At 42.0% G+C, this 22,375-nt stretch overlaps 1 protein-coding gene across 1 annotated transcript in view; it reads right to left on the minus strand.

Moving 5' to 3' along the window:
• Positions 1-22,375, minus strand: part of cubn (cubilin (intrinsic factor-cobalamin receptor)) — a 392,255-nt gene that overhangs the window by 211,407 nt on the left and 158,473 nt on the right. Inside the window, 3 exon segments of the mRNA XM_072254425.1 lie at positions 9,413-9,526; positions 12,189-12,305; positions 12,388-12,544. Coding sequence (XP_072110526.1) covers positions 9,413-9,526; positions 12,189-12,305; positions 12,388-12,544 — 388 coding nt within the window.

A 22,375-nucleotide genomic window follows, 5' to 3' on the forward strand; every position in this document is an offset into this window, starting at 1 on the left:
GTGAAGCATCCCCAATGCATGATGCAGCCATCACCATGCTTCATGATAGAGAATGTGTGTTTTTGATGATGTTGGCTTATGCCAAACATAGCTTTTAGTCTGATAGCCTAAAAGCTCAACTTTGGCTTCATCAGGCCATAGAACCTTCTTCCAGTTGACTTCAGAGTCTCCCACATGATTTCTGGCAAACTCTAGCCAAGATTTCATGTGAGTTCTTTTTCAATAGTGGCTTTCTCTTTGCCCCTCTCCCATAAAGCTGCGACTGGTGAAGTACTTGGGCAACAGTTGTTGTTCGGGCAGTCTCTCCCATCTCAATCACTGAAGCTTGTAACTCCTCCAGACTCGTCTTCGGTCTCTTGGTGACCTCCCTCACTAGTTCCCTTCTTGCATGGTCACTCAGTTTTTGAGGACAGTCTGCTCTAGGCAGGTTTACAGCTGTGCCACATTCTTTCCATTTCTTGATGATTGACTTAACTGTACTCCAAGGGATATTCAGTAATTTGGAAAGTTTCTCGTGTCCATCTCTTGGCTTGTACTTTTCAATAAACTTTTTGCAGAGTTGCTTGGAGTGTTCTTTTGTCTTCGTGGTGTCACATGCCAATGATTTCACGTCACATGCCGGTGATAATAAACCTGATTCTGATTCTGTAGTTTTTGCCAGGATACTGATTCACCAGCAGTTGGACCTTCCAGATACAGGTGTATTTTTACTACAATTAATTGAAACACCTTGACTGCACATGTTTATATATAGCTAGGACAACTTAACTAATATGTGACTTCTAAACCAATTGCAACAGTGTGATTTGTTGTGTCATACAACCAATTATTTTGCTTTTTTTATATTTGTAATTAATTTAGATCACTTTGTAGAGATCTGTTTTCACTCTGACACAAAAGAGTCTCTTTCTGTAGATCAGTGTCAAAAGAGCCAAATTGAATCCACTGTGATTCAATGTAAAACAATAAAAATGAAAAGCTCTGGGGGGAGGGTTGAATACTTTTTATGGGCACTGTAGTTCTGAGCTATTCAATCTAGTCATGCTAACCAATTATCTTACAGTGTTAGATCTCTTTGTTATCACATTGCTATTCTTTCAAGCTAACAAAGCAAAAACATTTTTTACTACATTTCAGGATGAGCTAGTGGTAAACCAGTAACAGCAGAAAAGTTTTCATTTTATTTCAGTATTTTAGTACCTGCAGCTTTTTGATTTTTATGAAAATAGTGTTGTCTTTTGACTGGAAACATCAAAGCCTCCCAGACTCATTTAGTAATTTAAGATAATGATTCTGCTACTTTCATTTTCTTCTCCTTTAAGCCCTTGTATTATTGTTTTCTTATCCTGTCAATATCCATCTGCCCCGCAATCATCTTCCCTTCCATCATTCAATCTCTTCTAATTCTGTCTTCACAGACATTATCTGACCTGCTATGTATCCCCTGAATTTCCATTTTACTTAATTTCTTCTGTCTTCCAGCATTCACACCACTCTTCTTTTGTTTTCCCTCCTCTTTCCCTTTACATCCAACAATTTCTGTAGTAGTAGCTTTTTCACTTCTGATGAAAGATCCTAGACGCAGACTGTCACTTCTCTTCCTCTCTTTATGGCTACAGCCTGAGGCACCGTGTATTTGTGACACTTACACAAGCTGCTGATATTGGAAATCAGAAGACACTGGGGAAGTTTAGTAGAATAGGCAACAGGTGTGGAAAGAGAAACAGTTAATGTTTCAGGTTTAAGATGCTTTATTAGAGCAGATGCTTAGTTTATCCAACATTTTCTACTTTCAATTCATTGAACTTATAGATTATGAAGACACGTAGTCCTCTTTTATTGTCATTTAGTAATGCATGCATTAAGAAATGATACTATATTCAACTTTATTGGAGTTTGAAGGCAATCTGTAAGTGCGGGAAGAGGAAAACATATTGTAGATACCAGCACAAAAGATGAAGACACAGTGATGGCAAAATTGGGACAAAGTTATAGAGTCATAGGTTCATAAAACACAGAAACAAGTCCTTCAGATTAAATGGCCCATGCTGACCCATACTCATATCTAAACTTATCCCTTATGCTCACATTTGGCTTCTATTCCAATGTCTAAATTTTCCCTATTCCATACACCTTTCAAATGTTGTTCTCTGGCAGCTCATTCCATATACTGACCACCCTCTGGGTGAAAAGGTTGCCTCTCAGATTCTTACCAAATCTCTGCCCTCTCGGCTTTAACCTCAGCCCCGTGTCTTGATTCCCAGTCCTGCGACACAGACTGCATACATTCATTTTATCCATTCCCCTCAGGATTTTTACACCTCTGTAAGATCACCCCTCATTTTTCTTTGTTTCAATTAAAAAAAATCTCAACTGGGAGGCAGAGGCAGTAATAGATCGGAGTTTCAAGGAGACAGTCACCACTAAAAGTCAGAAGACGGGTAACTGGGTGACTGTCAGGAGAGGGAAGGGGAATAGACAGAAACAGCAGAGCACCCTGTGGCCGTTCCCATCAACAATAAGTATACTGTTTTGGATATTGTTGGTGGGGACGACCTACCAGGGACAAGTTGTAGTGGTCACATCTCTGGCACCGAGACTGGACCCTCAGCTCAGAAGGGAAGGAGGGAAAAGAGGAGGGCAAGAGTGATAAGGGATTTGATAGCTAGGGGGACAGACAAAAGGTTCTGTGGGACAGATCGAGAATCCCGGATGGTCTGTTGCCTCCCTGGTACCAGGGTCCACGATATCTCGGATCAAGTTCTCGGTATTCTCAGGAGATAGGGTGAGCAGCCAGACATCGTGGTCCACGTGGGATCCAATGACATAGATAGGAGTAGGGATGAGGTCCTGAAGAAGGAATATAGGGAGTTAGGAAAGAAGTTAAAAAGCAGGACCTCAAGGGTGGTAATCTCAGGATTGCTGCCTGTGCCACGAGACAGAGAGGGTAGGAACAGGAAGTTATGGCAGATGAATGCGTGGCTGAAGAGTTGGTGCAGGGGGCAGGGGTTCAGATTTCTGGATCATTGGGATCTCTTCTGGGGAAGGTCTGACCTGTACAAAAAGGATGGGCTGCACCTGAACTGGAAAGGGACCAATATCCTGGTGGGCAGGTTTGCTAGAGCTGTTGGGGAGGGTTTAAGCTAATTTGGCAGGGGGGTGGGAATCAGAATTTGAACGCAGAGATTAGGGTAGAAGGACAAAGGCATGCTGCTATGTGTCCTGAATTGGTGAGGAAGGACAGGCAGGGAACAAAACATAAATGTAGCCAGTTAGAGGGGTTGAAATGTGTCTATTTCAACGCTAGGAGTATTAGGAATAAAGGGGATGAACTTAGAGCATGGATCAGTACGTGGAACTACGATGTTGTGGCCGTTACTGAAACTTAGCTGGAGGAAGGGCAGGATTGGCTGATGCAGGTACTGGGCTTTAGGTGTTTTAAAAGGAATAGGATGGGAGGTAGAAAAAGTGGGGGGAGTAGCATTACTGGGCAGGGATTGTATCACGGCTATAGAAAGGGAGGACGCTGCAGAGGGAGTGTCCACTGAGTCGGTGTGGGTGGAAGTCAGAAATAGGAAGGGATCAATCACTGTGCTGGGAGTAGTCTATTGGCCCCCAAATAGCCCTCGGGACACCGAGGAACAGGTAAGCAGGTAGATTTTAGAATGGTGCAGGAAATACAGGGTTCTAGTTATGGGTGATTTCAACTTTCCTTATATTGACTGGCCCCTCCTGACTGCAAGGGGGATAGATGGGGCTGAATTTGTCAGGTGTGTTCAAGAAGGATTCCTAACACAGTATGTGGACTGGCTGACGAGAGGAGAGGCCATATTGGATCTAGTTCTGGGTAATGAACCCGGTCAGGTGGCAGACCTTTTGGTGGGGGAACATTTTGGTGAGAGTGACCACAACTCCCTTAGCTTCAGCATAGCTATGGAAAAGGATAAAAACAGACAAAATGGGAAAGTGCTTAACTGGGGAAGGGATAGCTATGAAGGGATGAGGCAGGAACCAGTGAGAGTAAATTGCAAACACATGTTCAAGGGTGAAAGCACAGAAGTAATGTGGAGGAAGTTTAGGGACCACTTGTGCCTGGTTCAGGATAGGTTTGTCCCACTGAGACAAGGAAAAAATGGTAGGAAAAGGGAACCATGGCTGACGAAACACGTGAGGCAACTCGTCAAGAGGAAGAAGGAAGCATATATTAGATATAAGAAGCAGGAAGCAGAGGGGCCCATGAGAAATATAGGGTAGCCAGGAAGGAGCTTAAGAAAGGACTTAGGAGAGCTCGAAGGGGGCATGAGAAGGCCTTGGTATGTAGGATTAAGGAGAACCCCAAGGCGTTCTATGCATATGTGAAGAACAGAAGGATGACAAGAATGAAGGTCGGGCTGCTAAAGGATAAAGAAGGCAACATGTGCCTGGAGGTGGAGGAGGTTGGAGAGGTCCTAAATGAATACTTTGCTTCAGTATTCACAAGTGAAAAGGACTTTGATCAGGGTGAGGTCAAAATAGAACAGGGCTGTGTGCTGGGCAATGTGGAGATTAAGGAAGAAGAAGAGTTGGATCTTCTTAAAAACATCAAGATTGATGAGTCCCCAGGGCTGGACGTGATATGCCCCAGGTTGCTGTGGGAAGTGAGAGAAGAGATCGCTGGAGCAGTAGCTATGATCTTTGAATCCTCTTTGGCTGCAGGTGAGGTGCCGGAGGATTGGAGAATGGCAAATGTAGATCTCTTGTTTAAAAAAGGTAATAGGGAGAATCCTAGGAACTATAGACTGAGTCTTATGTCGGTGGTCTGCAAATTATTGGAAAGGATTCTTAAGGATAGGATCTACAAGCACTTGGAGAAGTACAGTCTACTCAAGGATAGTCAACATAACTTTGTGAAGGGAAAGTCGTGCCTCACGAGCCTAATTCAGTTTTTTGAAGAGGTAACAAAAGAAATTGATGAGAGTAGGGCGGTAGATGTGGTCTACATGGATTTCAGCAAGGCATTTGACAGGGTCCCCCACGAGAGACTCATCCAGAAAGTCATGAGGCATGGGATCAGTGGAACTTTGGCTGTTTGGATAAAAAATTGGCTGACAGGAAGAAAGCAGAGCGTAGTAGTGGAAGGAAAGTATTCTGCCTGGAGGTCGGTGACTAGTGGAGTGCTGCAAGGATCTGTCCTGGGACTCCTGCTCTTTGTGATTTTTATAAATTACCTGGATGATGAGGCGGAAGGATGGGTAAGTTTGCGGATGATACGAAGATTGGAGGAGTTGTGGTTGGGGCTGTAGGTTGTCGAAGGTTACAAGAGGATATAGACAGGATGCAGAGTTAGGCAGAAAAGTGGCAGATCGAGTTCAATCTGGATAAGTGTGAGGTGATGCATTCTAGGAGGGCAAACCAGAAGGCTGATTACAGGGTTAATGGTCGTTTATTTAAGAGTCTGGACGAACAGAGGGACCTTGAGGTTCAAATCCATACATTCCTCAAGGTTGCTGCACAGGTTGATAGGATAGTTAAGAAGGCCTATAGGATGCTAGGCTTCATTAATAGGGGGATTGAGTTTAAGAGTAGAGAGGTCATGTTGTAACTCTACAAATCTCTGGTGAGACCACACTTAGAGTATTGATAATCTCTATAATATTGGGTAATGATGAGTTTGAGTACAGAGAAGAAATTAAGAACCTGGTGGTATGGTGCAAAGACAGTAACCTATCCCTTAATGTCAGCAAGACAAAGGAATTGGTTGTTGACTTCAGAAGGAGTAGCGGACCGCACGACCCAATTTACATCGGTGGTGCGCAAGTGGAACAGGTCAAAGGCTTTAAGTTCCTCAGGGTCAATATCACAAGTGACCTGACTTGGTCCAACCAAGCAGAGTTCACTGCCAAGAAGGCCCACCAGCGCCTTTACTTCCTGAGAAAACTAAAGAAATTTGGCCTGTCCCCTAAAACCCTCACTAATTTTTATAGATGCACCGTAGAAAGCATTCTTCTAGGGTGCATCACAACCTGTTATGGAAATTATCCTGTCCAAGACTGAAAGAAGCTGCAGAAGATCGTGAACACGGCGCAGCACATCACACAAACCAATCTTCCGTCCGTGGACTCACTTTACACCGCACGCTGTCGGAGCAGTGCTGCCAGGATAATCAAGGACACGACCCATCCAGCCAACAGACTTTTCGTCCCTCTTCCCTCCGGGAGAAGGTTCAGGAGCTTGAAGACTCGTACAGCCAGATTTGGGAACAGCTTCTTTCCAACTGTGATAAGACTGCTGAATGGATCCTGATCCGGATCTGGGCCGTACACTCCAAATATCCGGACTTGCCTCTTGGTTTTTTTGCACTATTTTACTTCCCATTTTTCTATTTTCTATTTATGATCTATAATTTAAATTTTTAATAGTTACTAATTTTAACTAATTTTAATATCTTTAATATTTAATATTTGTAATCTGGGGAGTGTGAAGCGCAGAATCAAATATCGGTGTGATGATTGTACATTCTAGTACCAATTGTTTGATGACAATAAAGTATAAAGTATTGTGTTCAGTTCTGGTCACCTCATTATAGGAAGGACGTGGAACCTATGGAGTGGGTGCAGAGGAGATTTACCAGGATGTTGCCTGGATTGGAAAACAAGTCTTATGAGGCAAGGTTAGCAGAGCTGGGACTTTTCTCTTTGGAGCGTAGAAGGATGAGAGGGTACTTGATAGAGGTCTACAAGATTATGATAGGCATAGATAGGGTGGATAGCCAGTACCTGTTTCCCAGGGCACCAGGGGGCATATGTACAAAGTTACGGGAGGGAAGTTTAGGGGAAACATTAGGGGTAAGTTTTTTTACACAGAGGGTTGTGGGTGCCTGGAATGACTTGCCAGGGATGGTGGTGGAGGCTAAAACATTAGGGGTATTTAAGAGCCTCTTGGACAGGCACATGGATGAAAGAAAAATAGAGGGTTACGGGGTAGTGTAGGCTTAGTACTTTTTTTTAGGAATATATGGGTCGGCACAACATTGAGGGCCGAAGAGCCTGTACTGTACTGTAGTATTCTCGTGTCTAGTGTCTTCTAACCTAATTCCATAACTCAGTCCCTCAAATCTCAGCAACATTTTCGTATATGTCTTCTTCACTTTTTCCAGCTTAATAACATCTTTCCTATAATAAGGTAACCAAATCTGAAAATAGAATTCTAAATATGGCCTCCCGAGAACCTTATACAACTGCAAAATAACATCCCCACTTTATACTCAACGCCATAACTGATGAAGGCCAGAGTACTAAAAGCCTTCTTCACCCCCGTCTACTTGCAATGCTCAGATCCCTCCAGAAATCCTGACGACCACCTTCACTGTCACTGCAAACTTACAAAACATGTCTTCTACATTCTCATCCAAACCATTGCTAAGGATGATAAACAAGAATGGGCCCAGCACTGACCCCTGGGGAACACTATGACTCACAAGCTTTCAGTGCAACAAACTAACTTCCACCATCACTATGTGCTTCCTGCGACCAAGCATATCGTGTATCCAAATAGCTAACATTCCTTGGATTCCATGCAATAAAACTTTCCATAGCAGTCTACCATACAGAAACGTATCAACAGCCTTACTGAAGTCTATTTAGACCAGGGCTACTCAGTCAGTCAGTGGATGCCGTCCCGAATCCGGGGTTGGCGGCTATGCACCTCCATCTTCTTCGATTCTGCGACAGCACCGTGTACTGCCTCTCCTCCAGTTTGTCCTTGCTAGCTGCCTTGGCACTGCCCGCCGCTGCCCCGCCGAACTCGAGCCCGAGGCCGTGTCGGCCTCCAGCCGCGGCCGCTTATTTGAGCCGGCCCTTCCTTAGGCGGAGGCCTTGGGCAGGTCCAGGCACACGGTGCAGCGCCCAAGTTCATCAAGTCTCTTCTAACTAGGTGCATAGCGTACGATTCGTAGATATGTGGTGAGGCTTTAATCTCTTCCACAGAAGATGGCCGTTGGCTCACAAAGAGCTCATCCACCCTTTGTTATGTCTTGTTTTTCAGTGCTGCTGGGTGTCCTCACAGCCTCCTCACCAGACTATGTCTACTACTCTACCCTTAATGACCTAGGTTACTTCAAAGAGAAAAAAGATTAGCTTTATTTGTCATATGCATAATGAAATATACAGTGAAATGTGGTGTTTTGCATTGAGGATGTGCTGGGACTGACTGCAAGTGTTGCCTTGCATTAAGGGAGATAAGATGAGCTTTATTTTCCACGTGTACATTGAAGCATACGGTGAAATGCATCATTTGTGTCAGATCAAATCCGCGAGCGTTGTGCTCAATAGCCTACAAGTGTCACCACACGTCTAGCGCCAACATAGTATGCCATTACTCACTAACCCTAACTGTACATCTTTGCAAAGTGGGAGGTAATCACAGCACCTGGAGGAAACTGCGGTCACGGGAGAACATTCAAACTCCGAACCCTGATCAGAGATCACTGTTATTGTAAAGCGATGCATTAACTGGCACGCTTCTGGCACCAACATATCAAGCCTACAACTTACTAACCCTAACTCGTAAATGTTTGGATTGTGGGAGGAAACTGAGCACCTGGAGGAAACCCACAGTCATGAAGAGAACATACAAACTCCTTACAAACAGCAGCAAGAACTGAACTTCTGATATTCCATCGCTACACCGCCTACCGTGAAGTGTAATCAAGAAAGGTAAGAAATGGAGGCCTATAATCAGTCAGCTCCAATGCAAAATGATACAATAACTCAAAGAACAGCTGAACACATATCGAATAGCTGAACCATTGACTGTATGCTGAGAACAAAGTCTAGCTGAATGTATAAAGAAAAAAAACCATGGAATTCCTACATGTCAAACCAGATGGGAAAAACAGCTCAATGTTTTCACATCTAACAAGTTCCAGAGGTTTCACAAAATCTAATAAGAATCCTGACTTTTCTCCTGAGGATACAGAAGGAAATAGGAGATCTAAGTAATTTTTTTGATATTCATGAGGGGTTTCGATAATGAAAATAATGAACTGTTTTGATTGCGAGGGGAACTGATACCTTTTGGACACAGATTTTATATCTCTGATAAAAGAATTAGAGGAAATGAGATGACAATTTTCCCTCAATTAAGGTGGTTAAGTTCTGGAGCATAGCAACTGAAAGAGTAGCAAAAACAAGTATTATTGGAACTTTCAAAAGGCCATTGGTTATGTTTGAAGCACAAAAAAAAATTGCTGAAATAAAACCAGCTTCACAGGCTGAGTGGTATCCTGCGCTATGAGATTCTATAATTTTCATTCATACTTTATTAATTTGTAGTAAATTTAAATTCCCTCCTAGCAGGCATTCAGAATTAATTAAAAAATATTTGTTTAGTTGTCATCACTACAGAGTATTAAAGAAGTCAACTCTGCACTTACCAACCGAAGGTGCCGCAAGGTTGTCTCCATCCAGGATTTGCAAAACGTCTGCTGAACAGTCTGCCACATTGTTCTCAATTGCAAAGTCAGTGAATGAGATTGTAACATGCTTAACTGCTCACACGAGAAACAAATAAAATAAGAATTATTTCTGGAGAAATCCATTACATGACAATGATAAGCACTTACACTTCCTTTCATAAATGATTTCATTACCTCCTATTCATAGGAAGTGCTTTCCTATTCTAGACGTACAGATCTTTCTTAATCCAGAAACAATGAAAGGAACAGCCATTGGTTTTCAAGTAAGTTTCCACATTCATAAATTTGGTAAGTTAACCATTTAAACCATTGCTCACAAACATTGTATCAATATATAACTCATACTCTCAGTAGCAAGTCTTGAGGATATATTAATATCTAAATTTAACCTGAATGAGTTTTGGAATGCAGAATGGAAAGGGACATATTCAACACACCCAGGTCCAGTCGACTTGAACTTCCTTGCTGAACAGGAATTGGCAGTGGGCAGAGGTTTAGGTGCTACGGCCACAAAATGAGACTTATTGGAACTTATCAATAAGATGGAAATCTTTTCCGAGCATTGCCCAAAGTTCAATTTAAGTCAAAATGCCTTGCAAAATGCCCGTGTACTTACCTACAAAAAGATACGATAATATTTGGTCTGGCTAATAGATGCCACACAAGTACCTCCTCAGCAAGAGACATTCTAAGGCAGGTTAAGTTCTGAATCAAACACCATTATACATATCAACACACACAAAATGCTTGAGGAACTTAGCAGGCCAGGCAGCATCTATGGAAAAGAGTAAACAGTCAACATTTTGGGCTGAGACAATGACTGTTTACACTTTTTCAAAGATGCTGCCTGGCCTGCTGAGCTCTTCCAGCATTTTGTTGCTTTGGATTCCCAGGATACGCAGATTTTGTCATGTTTACCATTATACATATATCCACTACTTTTAGTTTTGATTTATTCCAAAGCTACTTGCAATCTAAAATCATGTATTTATAAACAGCAAAAATAGCCTTCTGTTACTGAGGAACACTCAAGAAATAACAGTACATTACTAAAATCAGCAAACTAGTATTGTATGAATAATTGTAGAGATCAACATTCACTCTAGATTTAAATTCAGTTAACCTACTGAATCACCTTTTATTTCAGAATCCCAGCAACTTTCACCATTAGACGACTCATTCTATTACTGTCCATATTGGAAATAGACCACACTATCAGTCATCCATTTGTGATTTTGTCTCTGTTTTACATTTTTCAGGGAACTGGGAAAAGGAGTTATAGGCTGAAGATGGAGCACTACTGCTACGTCGAATCAGGCCTAGGGGGCCGGCGTCGGGCACAATGACGGACTCTCCACTTCTTCCTCTCCCTCATCAGTGTGTTCAGTTCATCTACATTAGCCGCGCCGCTGTTTTCTAGGAGCATGTTGACCATAGTCTTGGGAGGGTGCCCAAGGTTCATCCTCCCATGCTTGGGCTCCCATTTGATGACTAGGCTGGCAGGTAGCTCGGGGTGCCGTAGACAGTGCCCCGCTAGTTGAAGATGAAGCAGCTGGTAGACAAGTAGATGCTGTGTGTAGTGAGACTTTGAGGATATAGTAAGAAGATAAGGCAAAATTACAGTCATTGGGATGAGCTTAAAATTGAAAAAAGATGATGAACACAGGAATGGAGGTGTTTTTTTTTCTAAACAGGGAGAAGGTTAAAGACCAGAGATGCGTAGGGACTTGGGAGCCCTCGTGCAGGATTCCCTAAAAATTAACTTGCAAATTGAGTCAGTGGTGAGCAAGGCAAATGCAATGTTAGCATTCACTTTGAGAGGACTGGAATATAAGAGCAAGGATGTAATTTTGAGGCTTTATAAGGCATTGGTCAGACCTCACTTAGAGTATTGTGAGCAGTTTTGCTCCATGTAATTTAAGGAATCACTTTACTCTTCTTTGAATAAAGCTGTGGGGTCCCTCATGCCCATTTTCGAGGAGAAACACAAACTTAACAGTACCTTCTACAAACAGCAATTTCTCAGTCATACACTCCAACATTAGCCCAAATTTCTAGATTACGATGAGCCAATAATCTGCTGTTTTGGAGTCAAACTAAATTAAAGGAGACATGGTAGTGCAAAAAACAAAAACCAAGGAACACAGTGGGTCAGGCAGCATCTCTAGAGGGAAATGAACAGCCAACATTTCAGATCAAGATCTTTCATACGAACTGGTCCAGAGACAAATTTGATCATGATTTGGGATGTTGTCTGTGTAGATAATAACTCTTTGCATGATATCTCTGTGACAATGGGATGAAGAGTAGTGAGGAAAGTAGCAAGGAGAATCAAAGGGGAGTCTTCAACCTGAAACATTAACTCTCTTTTCCTTCCCATAGATGTGGAGTATTTCCAGCATCTTCTGTTTTTATATCAAAGGGGAATTGGTAAGCAAGTTAGAGAGAATAAGTTGCAGGGCTACAGGGAAATAGATGAAGGAGCATGGGATAGCTCTGCTGGGAGACAGTATAAATTGAACGGGCCGAATTGCTTCCTTCCGTACCATAATCAGTAGATTAGTTGAAATGAACAATTATTAATAAACAGGAACTATGTAGTTAAATGAAGCAAACCAGAGCTGATGATTAATTTCCTCAGCTGCTACCATAAGCACTCTAATAGAAAGTTACTTGGCATACATTTACAAAAAGCACAGGAAACTGACTGCATCATGGAGAGACATTTACGTACATGGTTTCTGGGCTTGAATTATCCAGCTGCAGTTCTGATTGTCTAAATAGTTGTTGGGATATCGAGGTGATGTTATAGCTCCACCAGTATCATTGGTAACAATATAGGACCCACACACTGTAAACAAAATGCAACATGAAAGTAGAATGTTTGGAATGAAATTCTAGTAATGCTAAATAAAAGTTTAAATTGGACTTACCTTGATTAAACTGCACCCTGAACCCTCTGTGATTATGACTGTTTTGTGAGTGGAAATGTACACGGGCTACATTGTGACTGGAGGTGATCCCTTCTGGAACTATGTTTCCACACAGCTTTTTCAACATGGGGGATCCTTCGTTTGAACCATCATAAACCTGAAACAGCAGGTAAAGCGATTAGAATGGATTACGATGAGTGGCAGTCAGAATGATACAAGTATAAAGCACTTTAGTAAGAGACCCAGAATGTCCTGTCAGCTAAACTGGGGCCCATACTTACTACTCACTGATGTTGTATACCTGAATTTAACTTAATCTCGTGAAGTCAACTCTCTTTAAGAGCTGGATTGATTCTTAACAGGCAGACTGCTAGGTGACAAGACTTTGCACTTGCAACTACCATTATCCGGGGAGACTAGAACAAGACCTCCCCTATACAACAACTGAGAGAAGAAATAATGATATCTAACTAAGCCACATAAATTTGTCTTCAAATCTGTCCAAATATCTGAATGTTTCTGAATGTGTCTGAACATGCAGAGCAGTTAAAACAATTAACCAAATTTTTTTGGTGGCTCAGGCGCAACAAGCATCAGTGTCAGAACATGAACCCTACTGAAAGTTGGGAGAGAGAGAGTAAAAGAGGAGCAGCAGTGGATAAGGCCAGTCCTCTTCAGCTGCGCAGGTATAGCATGTGTTGGCGTCAGAGGCTCAGACTCAACAGCAAATAAAAGCAAGGTTGAGTCAAACAGAGTGGCCATTGTTTGAGTACGCCAGTGATAGAGCGCAAAGATTTTGGCCTATCAGGCTCCAGCGAGAACAGGCGGAGGCACCGATATGAAGAAGTAAACCTTTTTTTTTTTAGTACAGATTAGTCAGGATGGAATACTTCTCCTATCAGATGTGGGAATTCAGGATACCTGATGGTTTCCCTTATGACTACATCCGCAGAAAGTGCACCTAACTTCAGCTCCTGACTGACCAGGTCAAGAAGTTGGAGCTGCAGTAGGATGCACTCAGGATCAATTGGGAGGCTGAAGACTATATATGTTAGATTTTTGAAGAGGTGGTCACAACCAGATTACAGGCTTCGGACAGTAGATCGGTAACCACCAGGAGAGGTAAGTGGATTAAGAAGTCAGTACAGGGTTCCCCTCAACAAGTGTACTTCTTTGGAAACTGCTGGGGGGACCCCCTTCAAGTCAGTATTTAGTAGATGCACCTTTGGCAGTAATTACAGCCTGAAGTCTGTGTGGACTGGTCTCTATCAGCTTTGTAAAACTGGATACTGCAATTTCCCCCCATTTTTCATTACAAATCTGCTCAAGCTCTGTCAGATTGCATGGCAATCGTGAGTGAACAGCTCTTTTCAAGCTCAGCCACAAATACTCAACTAGATTGAGGTCTAATCTCTTGAGTTGGCCACTCCAGGACATTACAGTGAGGTTGGAGATGGTATTAAACAGGAAATTAGAAATGCGTGCAGTAAAGGAACAGCAGTTATAATGGGTGACTTCAATCTACATGTAGATTGGGTGAACCAAATTGGTAAAGGTGCTGAGGAAGAGGATTTCTTGGAATGTATGCGGGATGGTTTTTTGAACCAACAAGTCGAGGAACCAACTAGAGAGCAGGCTATTCTGGACTGGGTTTTGAGCAATGAGGAAGGGTTAATTAGCAATCTTGTCGTGAGAGGCCCCTTGGGTAAGAGTGACCATAATATGGTGGAATTCTTCATTAAAATGGAGAGTGACATAGTTAATTCAGAAACAAAGGTTCTGAACTTAAAGAGGAGTAACTTTGAAGGTATGAGACGTGAATTAGCTAAGATAGACTGGCAAATGACACTTAAAGGATTGACGGTGGATATGCAATGGCAAGCTTTTAAAGGTTGCATGGATGAACTACAACAATTGTTCATCCCAGTTTGGCAAAAGAATTAATCAAGGAAGGTAGTGCACCCGTGGCTGACAAGAGAAATTAGGGATAGTATCAATTCCAAAGAAGCATACAAATTAGCCAGAGAAAGTGGCTCACCTGAGGACTGGGAGAAATTCAGAGTTCAGCAGAGGAGGACAAAGGGCTTAATTAGGAAGGGGAAAAAAGATTATGAGAGAAAACTGGCAGGGAGCATAAAAACGGACTGTAAAAGCTTTTATAGATATGTAAAAAGGAAAAGACTGGTAAAGACAAATGTAGGTCCCCTGCAGACAGAAACAGGTGAATTGATTATGGGGAGCAAGGACATGGCAGACCAATTGAATAATTACTTTGGTTCTGTCTTCACTAAGGAGGACATGAATAATCTTCCAGAAATAGTAGGGGACAGAGGGTCCAGTGAGATGGAGGAACTGAGCGAAATACATGTTAGTAGGGAAGTGGTGTTAGGTAAATTGAAGGGATTGAAGGCAGATAAATCCCCAGGGCCAGATGGTCTGCATCCTAGAGTGCTTAAGGAAGTAGCCCAAGAAATAGTGGATGCATTAGTGATAATTTTTCAAAACTCGTTAGATTCTGGACTAGTTCCTGAGGATTGGAAGGTGGCTAATGTAACTCCACTTTTTAAAAAAGGAGGGAGAGAGAAACCGGGGAATTATAGACCGGTTAGCCTAATGTCGGTGGTGGGGAAACTGCTGGAGTCAGTTATCAAGGATGTGATAACAGCACATTTGGAAAGCGGTGAAATGATCGGACAAAGTCAGCATGGATTTGTGAAAGGAAAATCATGTCTGACGAATCTCATAGAATTTTTTGAGGATGTAACTAGTAGAGTGGATAGGGGAGAAGCTATGGATGTGGTATATTTGGATTTTCAGAAGGCTTTTGACAAGGTCCCACACAGGAGATTAGTGTGCAAACTTAAAGCACACGGTATTGGGGGTAAGGTATTGGTGTGGGTGGAGAGTTGGTTAGCAGACAGGAAGCAAAGAGTGGGAATAAACGGGACCTTTTCAGAATGGCAGGCGGTGACTAGTGGGGTACCGCAAGGCTCAGTGCTGGGACCCCAGTTGTTTACAATATATATTAATGACTTGGATGAGGGAATTAAATACAGCATCTCCAAGTTTACGGATGACACGAAGCTGGGGGGCAGTGTTAGCTGTGAGGAGGATGCTAAGAGGATGCAGGGTGACTTGGATAGGTTGGGTGAGTGGGCAAATTCATGGCAGATGCAATTTAATGTGGATAAATGTGAAGTTATCCACTTTGGTGGCAAAAATAGGAAAACAGATTATTATCTGAATGGTGGCCGATTAGGAAAAGGGAAGGTGCAACGAGACCTGGGTGTCATTGTACACCAGTCATTGAAAGTGGGCATGCAGGTACGGCAGGCGGTGAAAAAGGCGAATGGTATGCTGGCATTTATAGCAAGAGGATTCGAGTACAGGAGCAGGGAGGTACTACTGCAGTTGTACAAGGCCTTGGTGAGACCACACCTGGAGTATTGTGTGCAGTTTTGGTCCCCTAATCTGAGGAAAGACATCCTTGCCATAGAGGGAGTACAAAGAAGGTTCACCAGATTGATTCCTGGGATGGCAGGACTTTCATATGAAGAAAGACTGGATGAACTGGGCTTGTACTCGTTGGAATTTAGAAGATTGAGGGGGGATCTGATTGAAACGTATAAGATCCTAAAGGGATTGGACAGGCTAGATGCAGGAAGATTGTTCCCGATGTTGGGGAAGTCCAGAACGAGGGGCCACAGTTTGAGGATAGAGGGGAAGCCTTTTAGGACCGAGATTAGGAAAAACTTCTTCACACAGAGAGTGGTGAATCTGTGGAATTCTCTGCCACAGGAAGCAGTTGAGGCCAGTTCATTGGCTATATTTAAGAGGGAGTTAGATATGGCCCTTGTGGCTACGGGGGTCAGGGGGTATGGAGGGAAGGCTGGGGCGGGGTTCTGAGTTGGATGATCAGCCATGATCATAATGAATGGCGGTGCAGGCTCAAAGGGCCAAATGGCCTACTCCTGCACCTATTTTCTATGTTTCTATGTTTCTATTCACTTTGTTGTTTTGTTGTCTTTAAGGCATTCCTGTGTAGCCCTGGCATTGCACTTGGGGTCATTTCTTGCTGGAAAACAAACCTTCTCCCAAATCACAGTTCTCTTGCAGACATTTAATCTAAGGGCCAAAAAGCTCAATTTTGGTTTTATCAGATCATGGAACCTTCTTCCAGGTGACTTCAGAGTCTCCCATGTGCATTCTGGAAACTCTGGTCGAGATTTCATGTGTTTTTTTTTCAACAATGGCTTTCTCTTTGCCAGTCTCCCTTAAAGCTGCAACTTGTGAAGCAGCCGATCAACAGTTGTTGAGTGCGCAGTCTCTCCCATCTCAGCCACTAAAGCTTTTAGTTCCTCCAGAATGGTCATAGGTCTCTTGGTGGCCTCCTTCACTAGTCCTCTTCGTGCGCAGTCACTCAGTTCTTGAGGGCAATCTGCTCTAGGCAGATCTACAGCTGTGCCATATTCTTTCCATTTCTTGATGATTGATTGACTTAACCATACTCCAAGGGATATTCCATAACTTGGAAAATTTCTTGTATCCATCTCCTGACTTGTGCTTTTCAATAAGCTTTCTGTGAAATTACTTAAGAGTGTTCTTTTGTCTTCATGGTGTAGTTTTTGCCAGGATACTGATTCACCAGCAGTTGGACCTTCCACATACAGGTGTGTTTTCACTACAGTCAATTTGAACACCTTGAATGCACACAAGTGATCTCCATTGAACTAATTAATATGACTTCTAAAACCAATTGGCTGCACCAGTGATGATTTGATGTGCCATATTAAAGGGAGTGAGTACTTATGCAATCAATTATTTTGTGCTTTATATCTGAAATTAATTTAGATCACTTTGTGGAGAACTATTTTCACTTTGACACAAAAGAGTCTTTTTCTGTTGATCAGTGTCAAAAAAACTAAATGAAATCCACTGTGATACAATGTTGTAAAACAATAAAACATGAAAACTCTTGGGGGAGATGGGGTGAATACTTTTTATAGGCACTCTATATAAAGAAAGGATAATAAGGGTTCCAACAGCAATGCATTCGGCACACTATGAAGTCACAACCTTTATCCTGAGATACGACCTTCAACCACCACCCTCTGCTTCCCACCTCCAAGCCAATTTTGCATCTATCTAACTCGTTCTCCCTGGCTTCCATGGGAGCTAAATTTCCACATCAGTCTACCATGCAAGACCATATTGAAGGCCTTACTAAAGTTCAAATAGATAACATTCACTTCCGTACTCTCCTCTTCCTTTTTAGTTACCCTTTCAAAAATCCCTAAGTTTAATCAAGAATGACTTTCACTCACAAAACCACGCTGACTCTTTTTAAAATCAGACTTCATCTATCCAAATGCTGGTAAATCCTGCCCTTAGAACTTCTTCCAATAACTTCCCCATTACTGATGTTAGGCTGTCCTGCTTGTAGTTTCCTAATTTGTCCTTGCTACCCTTCAAATTTAACCACATTCAGTCCTTGGGATTTTCACCAGTGGCTAACAATGAAGCAAACATCTCTGCAAGATGTTGTGCAATTTCTTCTCTGGCCTCCCTCAAATTCCAGGGGATATACTTGGTCAGGCCTTGGGGATTTATCCACTTTAATGTGCTGTAATGCTGAAAATCCTCCTCTCAGGTAATATGAATGTTCTGCAAAACATTTCCTCTTGTTTCCCATATTACTTGAGCAACTATGACTTTCTTCCCTATAAACACTGAGGAGAATTATTTATTTCAAATCACACCCATCTCTTGCAGCTCAAGACATAGGCAGCCCAGCTGATTTCTCAAGGGACATAATTTCTCCCTAGCTGCCCATTTTACTTTTAATACAGGTATGGAATCGCTTGGATATTTCCTTATTCTATCTGTCAGATCCATATCATACCCTCTCTGGGCTCTCTTGATATGCCTCTTGAGAACATTCTTAATTTTTTTTTATAGTCATCAACGGATATTCTCGTCTCCAACCTCCTGAACCCAATGTACGTTTCCTTCTCTTTTTCTGACCAGTGCCTTAATATCTCTCATCAGTCAGTGCTTCCTAAGCTTGCCAGTTTTACCCTTCACACCAACAGGAACATACTGCCTCTGGATTCTTGATATCACACTCTTAAAAGCCTCCCTCTTGTCGTTCATTCCTTTCCCTTCAAACAAGTTCACCTGATTGACCCCTACTAGAATTTGTCTTATTCTCCCAAAAAGAGCCCTGCTCCAGCTTAGGACCCCACCCTGTGGACCTGTCCTAGCTTTTTCATTCACTACCTTAAAACATCTAGAATCTGGTCACTAGAGGTAAAGTGCTCCCTGACTGCCACTTCAGTTATCTACCCTCCATATTCCCCAAGAGGAGGATCAGTATTGCATCCTCTATACTTTGACTCAGGAAACCTTCTTGGTACCACTTCACAAATTCCACCCTATCTAGGCCCTTAGCACCCTGGCAGGCCCAGTCAGTAATGGGAAATTAAAATCTCTCACTAATAAACCCTATTGCTCTCCCAACTACATGCAATTTCTCTACGTACCCATTTCTTAGGTTCCAAATGAAGAGCTAAAGATTTAAAAAAAAACATTGAGCAGCTGGCAACAGGTACATCATGGTCCCAACCTCACCATTGGTTCAGTTGGACATCTGACTCTTGAACTGATCTGAGCAACTCAGAAATGCAATTAAGAGTCAGTAGCAAAAGGGGTATGGACTGAATAAGGATGAGCAGTGGCGTAAATATTATGAAAGGTAACACGATGATAGACAGAAAATACAAGTAATGGCCAAGTTATTTCAGAACAGTATTTACGTCTCTTTAGAAAAGCATGGATTATTAGAGATAGGCAGCATGACTTTGTGCAAGGGAGGTCCTTTCTCACAAATTTAATTGAAATTCTGAGCCTGTTATAAAGATGATTAATGAAGGTAGAGCAGTAGATGTTGTCTACATGGACTTATGTAAAGCATTTGACCAGGCCCTTCACAGTAGGCTAATACAGAACAATAAGTCAAATCGGATCCACAGTTGGTTAGTAAATTGGATCAAAAATTGGCTTGGTAATAAAAAAACTGAGTATTGGAAAAGGAATGTTAGTTTTCTGACTGGAGGTCTGTGACCAGAGGAATTCTACAGGGATTAGTACTGGGACCTCTGTTATTTATGATATATATTAAAGATTTGAATTAAAATGTAGATGGCTTGATCAGTAAGTTGGCAAAAGTAGATAGTGTAGAAGAATCTAAGTACAACATGCTTGCTTTCATTAGCTGGGGGAATAAAGTTGGGAAGTCATGTTGTGCCGGTCAGGCCACGTTTGGAGTATTGTGTGCAGTTCTGGTCATCACAATGAAGTAAGAATGTAGAGGCCTTGTAGAAGGTATAGAAGATGCTGCCTAGATTAGAGAGTATTGGCAAAACTGGGCTAACATAGACTTACAGTGCCTTGAAAAAGTATTCCGCCTCCAACCCTTGGTTCACATAGATGAGTATTACAACCAGGGATGTTGATCAATTTAACTGAGAAATTTATATGTGAATCATGTGCTCCTTTTTTCACAGCAGAGCCCACAAAAAAACAGGAAAAAAATTGTAAAGCATGTAAAACTAAAATTTTAAAAAACTGAAATGTCAGCAATTCAGAAGTATGTATCACCCTTTGCTCAGTTCTTATTTGAACTACCTCTTGCAGCTATTACAGCCAGTAGTCTTATTGGATCAGTCTCTTTTAGCTTTGCACAACTTGATGGAGCAAGATTTGCCCATTCCTCCTTGCAATATTGCTCAAGCTATGCTAGGTTAGTTGGGGAACAGCAGTAGACAGCAATCATAAAGTCTTTCCAGAGATGTTAGATTGGGTTCAGGTTGGTACTCTGGGCCATTCAAGGACATTAATCACCTCACTTACCACTTAGTGTTGCAGCCAAAAGTTCCACTTTTGTCAAATTCAACTACAAGACTTTCTTCCACATTATTACAGTATATTCTGGGTTTCGCTTTTCAAAGTCGTTTCACTTTTCAAAGCCTTTATGCTCAAGGAATGCTTTTTTTATGGTAGTATGTGTGCATAAATCTAATACTTTGCATCAGCCAGGTAATATCATCCTTACTGCAAAATTTGGTGGAGGTAGCATAATGCTATGGAGATGCTTTCAGCAGCAGGAACTGGAAATCTGGTCAAGACTGATAGGAAGATGAATGCTGCTAAATAAGAGAGCTCCTTGATAAAAAGCTGCTAGCCACTGCCAGAAAGCTTAAACTGTGGAGGAAGTTTGTCTTTCAGCAGGACAACGACCTTAAGCACACTGCCCGAACAACCATGGAGTGGCTTCAAATGAAGAAAATTGATGTCCTTGAGTGGCCCAGACTAAGTCCTGACCTTAATGCAATCGAACATCTCCGGCAAGACCTTCAGATTGCTGTCCACTGCTGCTCCCCAACTAACCTGGCACAGCTTGAGCAATTTTGCAAGGAGGAATGGGCAAATCTTGCCTCACCACATTGTGCAAAGCTAATAGAGACTGGTCCAAAAAGTCTACTGGCTATAATGGCTGTGAGGGGTATTTCAACTAAATACTGAGCAAAGGGGGATGAATACTTTTGAACTGCTGACATATCAGTTTTTGATTTTTTTTAGGTTTTCATGCTTTACAATTTTCCCTGTTTTTGGACTCTATTGTAAAAAAAGAGCATGTGATTCACAAATAAAAACCTTCAGTTAAATTGATCAGGTTCCCTGGTTGTAATACTCATTTATGTGAACAAAGGTTTGGGGGCTGAATACTTTTCCAAGCACTGTACATTTGCTATAATGAACCTTAAACATTCAGTGCCTATAAAAGGTATTCACCCCGCCTTGGAAGTTTCCATGTTTTATTGTTGTACAACATTGAATCACAGTGGATTTAATTTGGCTTTTCTGACACTGATCAACAGAAAAAATTCCTTTTTGTGTCAAAGTGAAAAGAGATCTCTACAAAGTGATCTAAATTAATTACAAATATAAAAAACAAAATAATTGGTTGTATAAGTATTTAAACCCTTTAATATGACACACCAAATCATCACTGGCGCGGCCAATTAGTCTTAGAGGTCACATAATTGGTTAAATGCAGATCTGTTTTTGGAGAGCTGTGTGCAGTCAAGGTGTTTCAATTGATTTTAATAAAAATACACCTGTATCTGGAAGGTCCAACTGCTGGCGAGTCAGTATCCTGGCAAAAACTACACCATGAAGACAAAAGAACACTCCAAAAAACTCTGCGAAAACCTTACTGGAAAGCACAAGTCAGAAGGTGGATACAAGAAACTGAACATCCCCTGGAATACAGTTAAGCCAATCATCAAGAAATGAAAGGAATATGGCACAGCTGTAAATCTGTCTAGAGCAGGCCATCCTCAAAAACTGAGCGACCATACAAGAAGGGGACTAGTGAGGGAGGTCACCACAAGATCTATGACAACTCTGGAGAAGTTACAAGTTTCAGTAGCTGAGATGAGAGAGACTGCACATACAACAACCATTGCCTCGGTGTTTCACCAATCGCAGCTTTATGGGAGAGTGGCAAAGAGAAAGCCACAGTGAAAAAATACTTGCACAAAATCTTGGCTACAGTTTGCTGGAAGGCATGTAGGAGACTCTGATGTCAGCTCGAAGAAATCTCTGTGGTTTAATGAAACCAACATTGAGCTTTTTGGCCATCAGCCTAAATGCTATGTTTGGCATAAGCTAAACACCACACATCAAAAATAGATAATACATCAAAAACAGATAATCCCTACCGTGAAGCATGATGGTGGCTGCAGCAGGCCCTGGAAGGCTTGTGAAGGTAGAGGGTAAAATGAGTGCAGAAAAATGCAGGAAAATCCTGGGGGAAAACCTAATGCAGCCTGCAACAGAACTGCAACTTGGGAGAAGATTTGTTTTCCAGCGAGACAATAACCCTAAGCATAAAGACAAAGCTACACAGGAATGACATAAAAAC

Source organism: Mobula birostris, chromosome 3 (assembly GCF_030028105.1).
Source record: "Mobula birostris isolate sMobBir1 chromosome 3, sMobBir1.hap1, whole genome shotgun sequence".
Taxonomy (NCBI): domain Eukaryota; kingdom Metazoa; phylum Chordata; class Chondrichthyes; order Myliobatiformes; family Myliobatidae; genus Mobula; species Mobula birostris.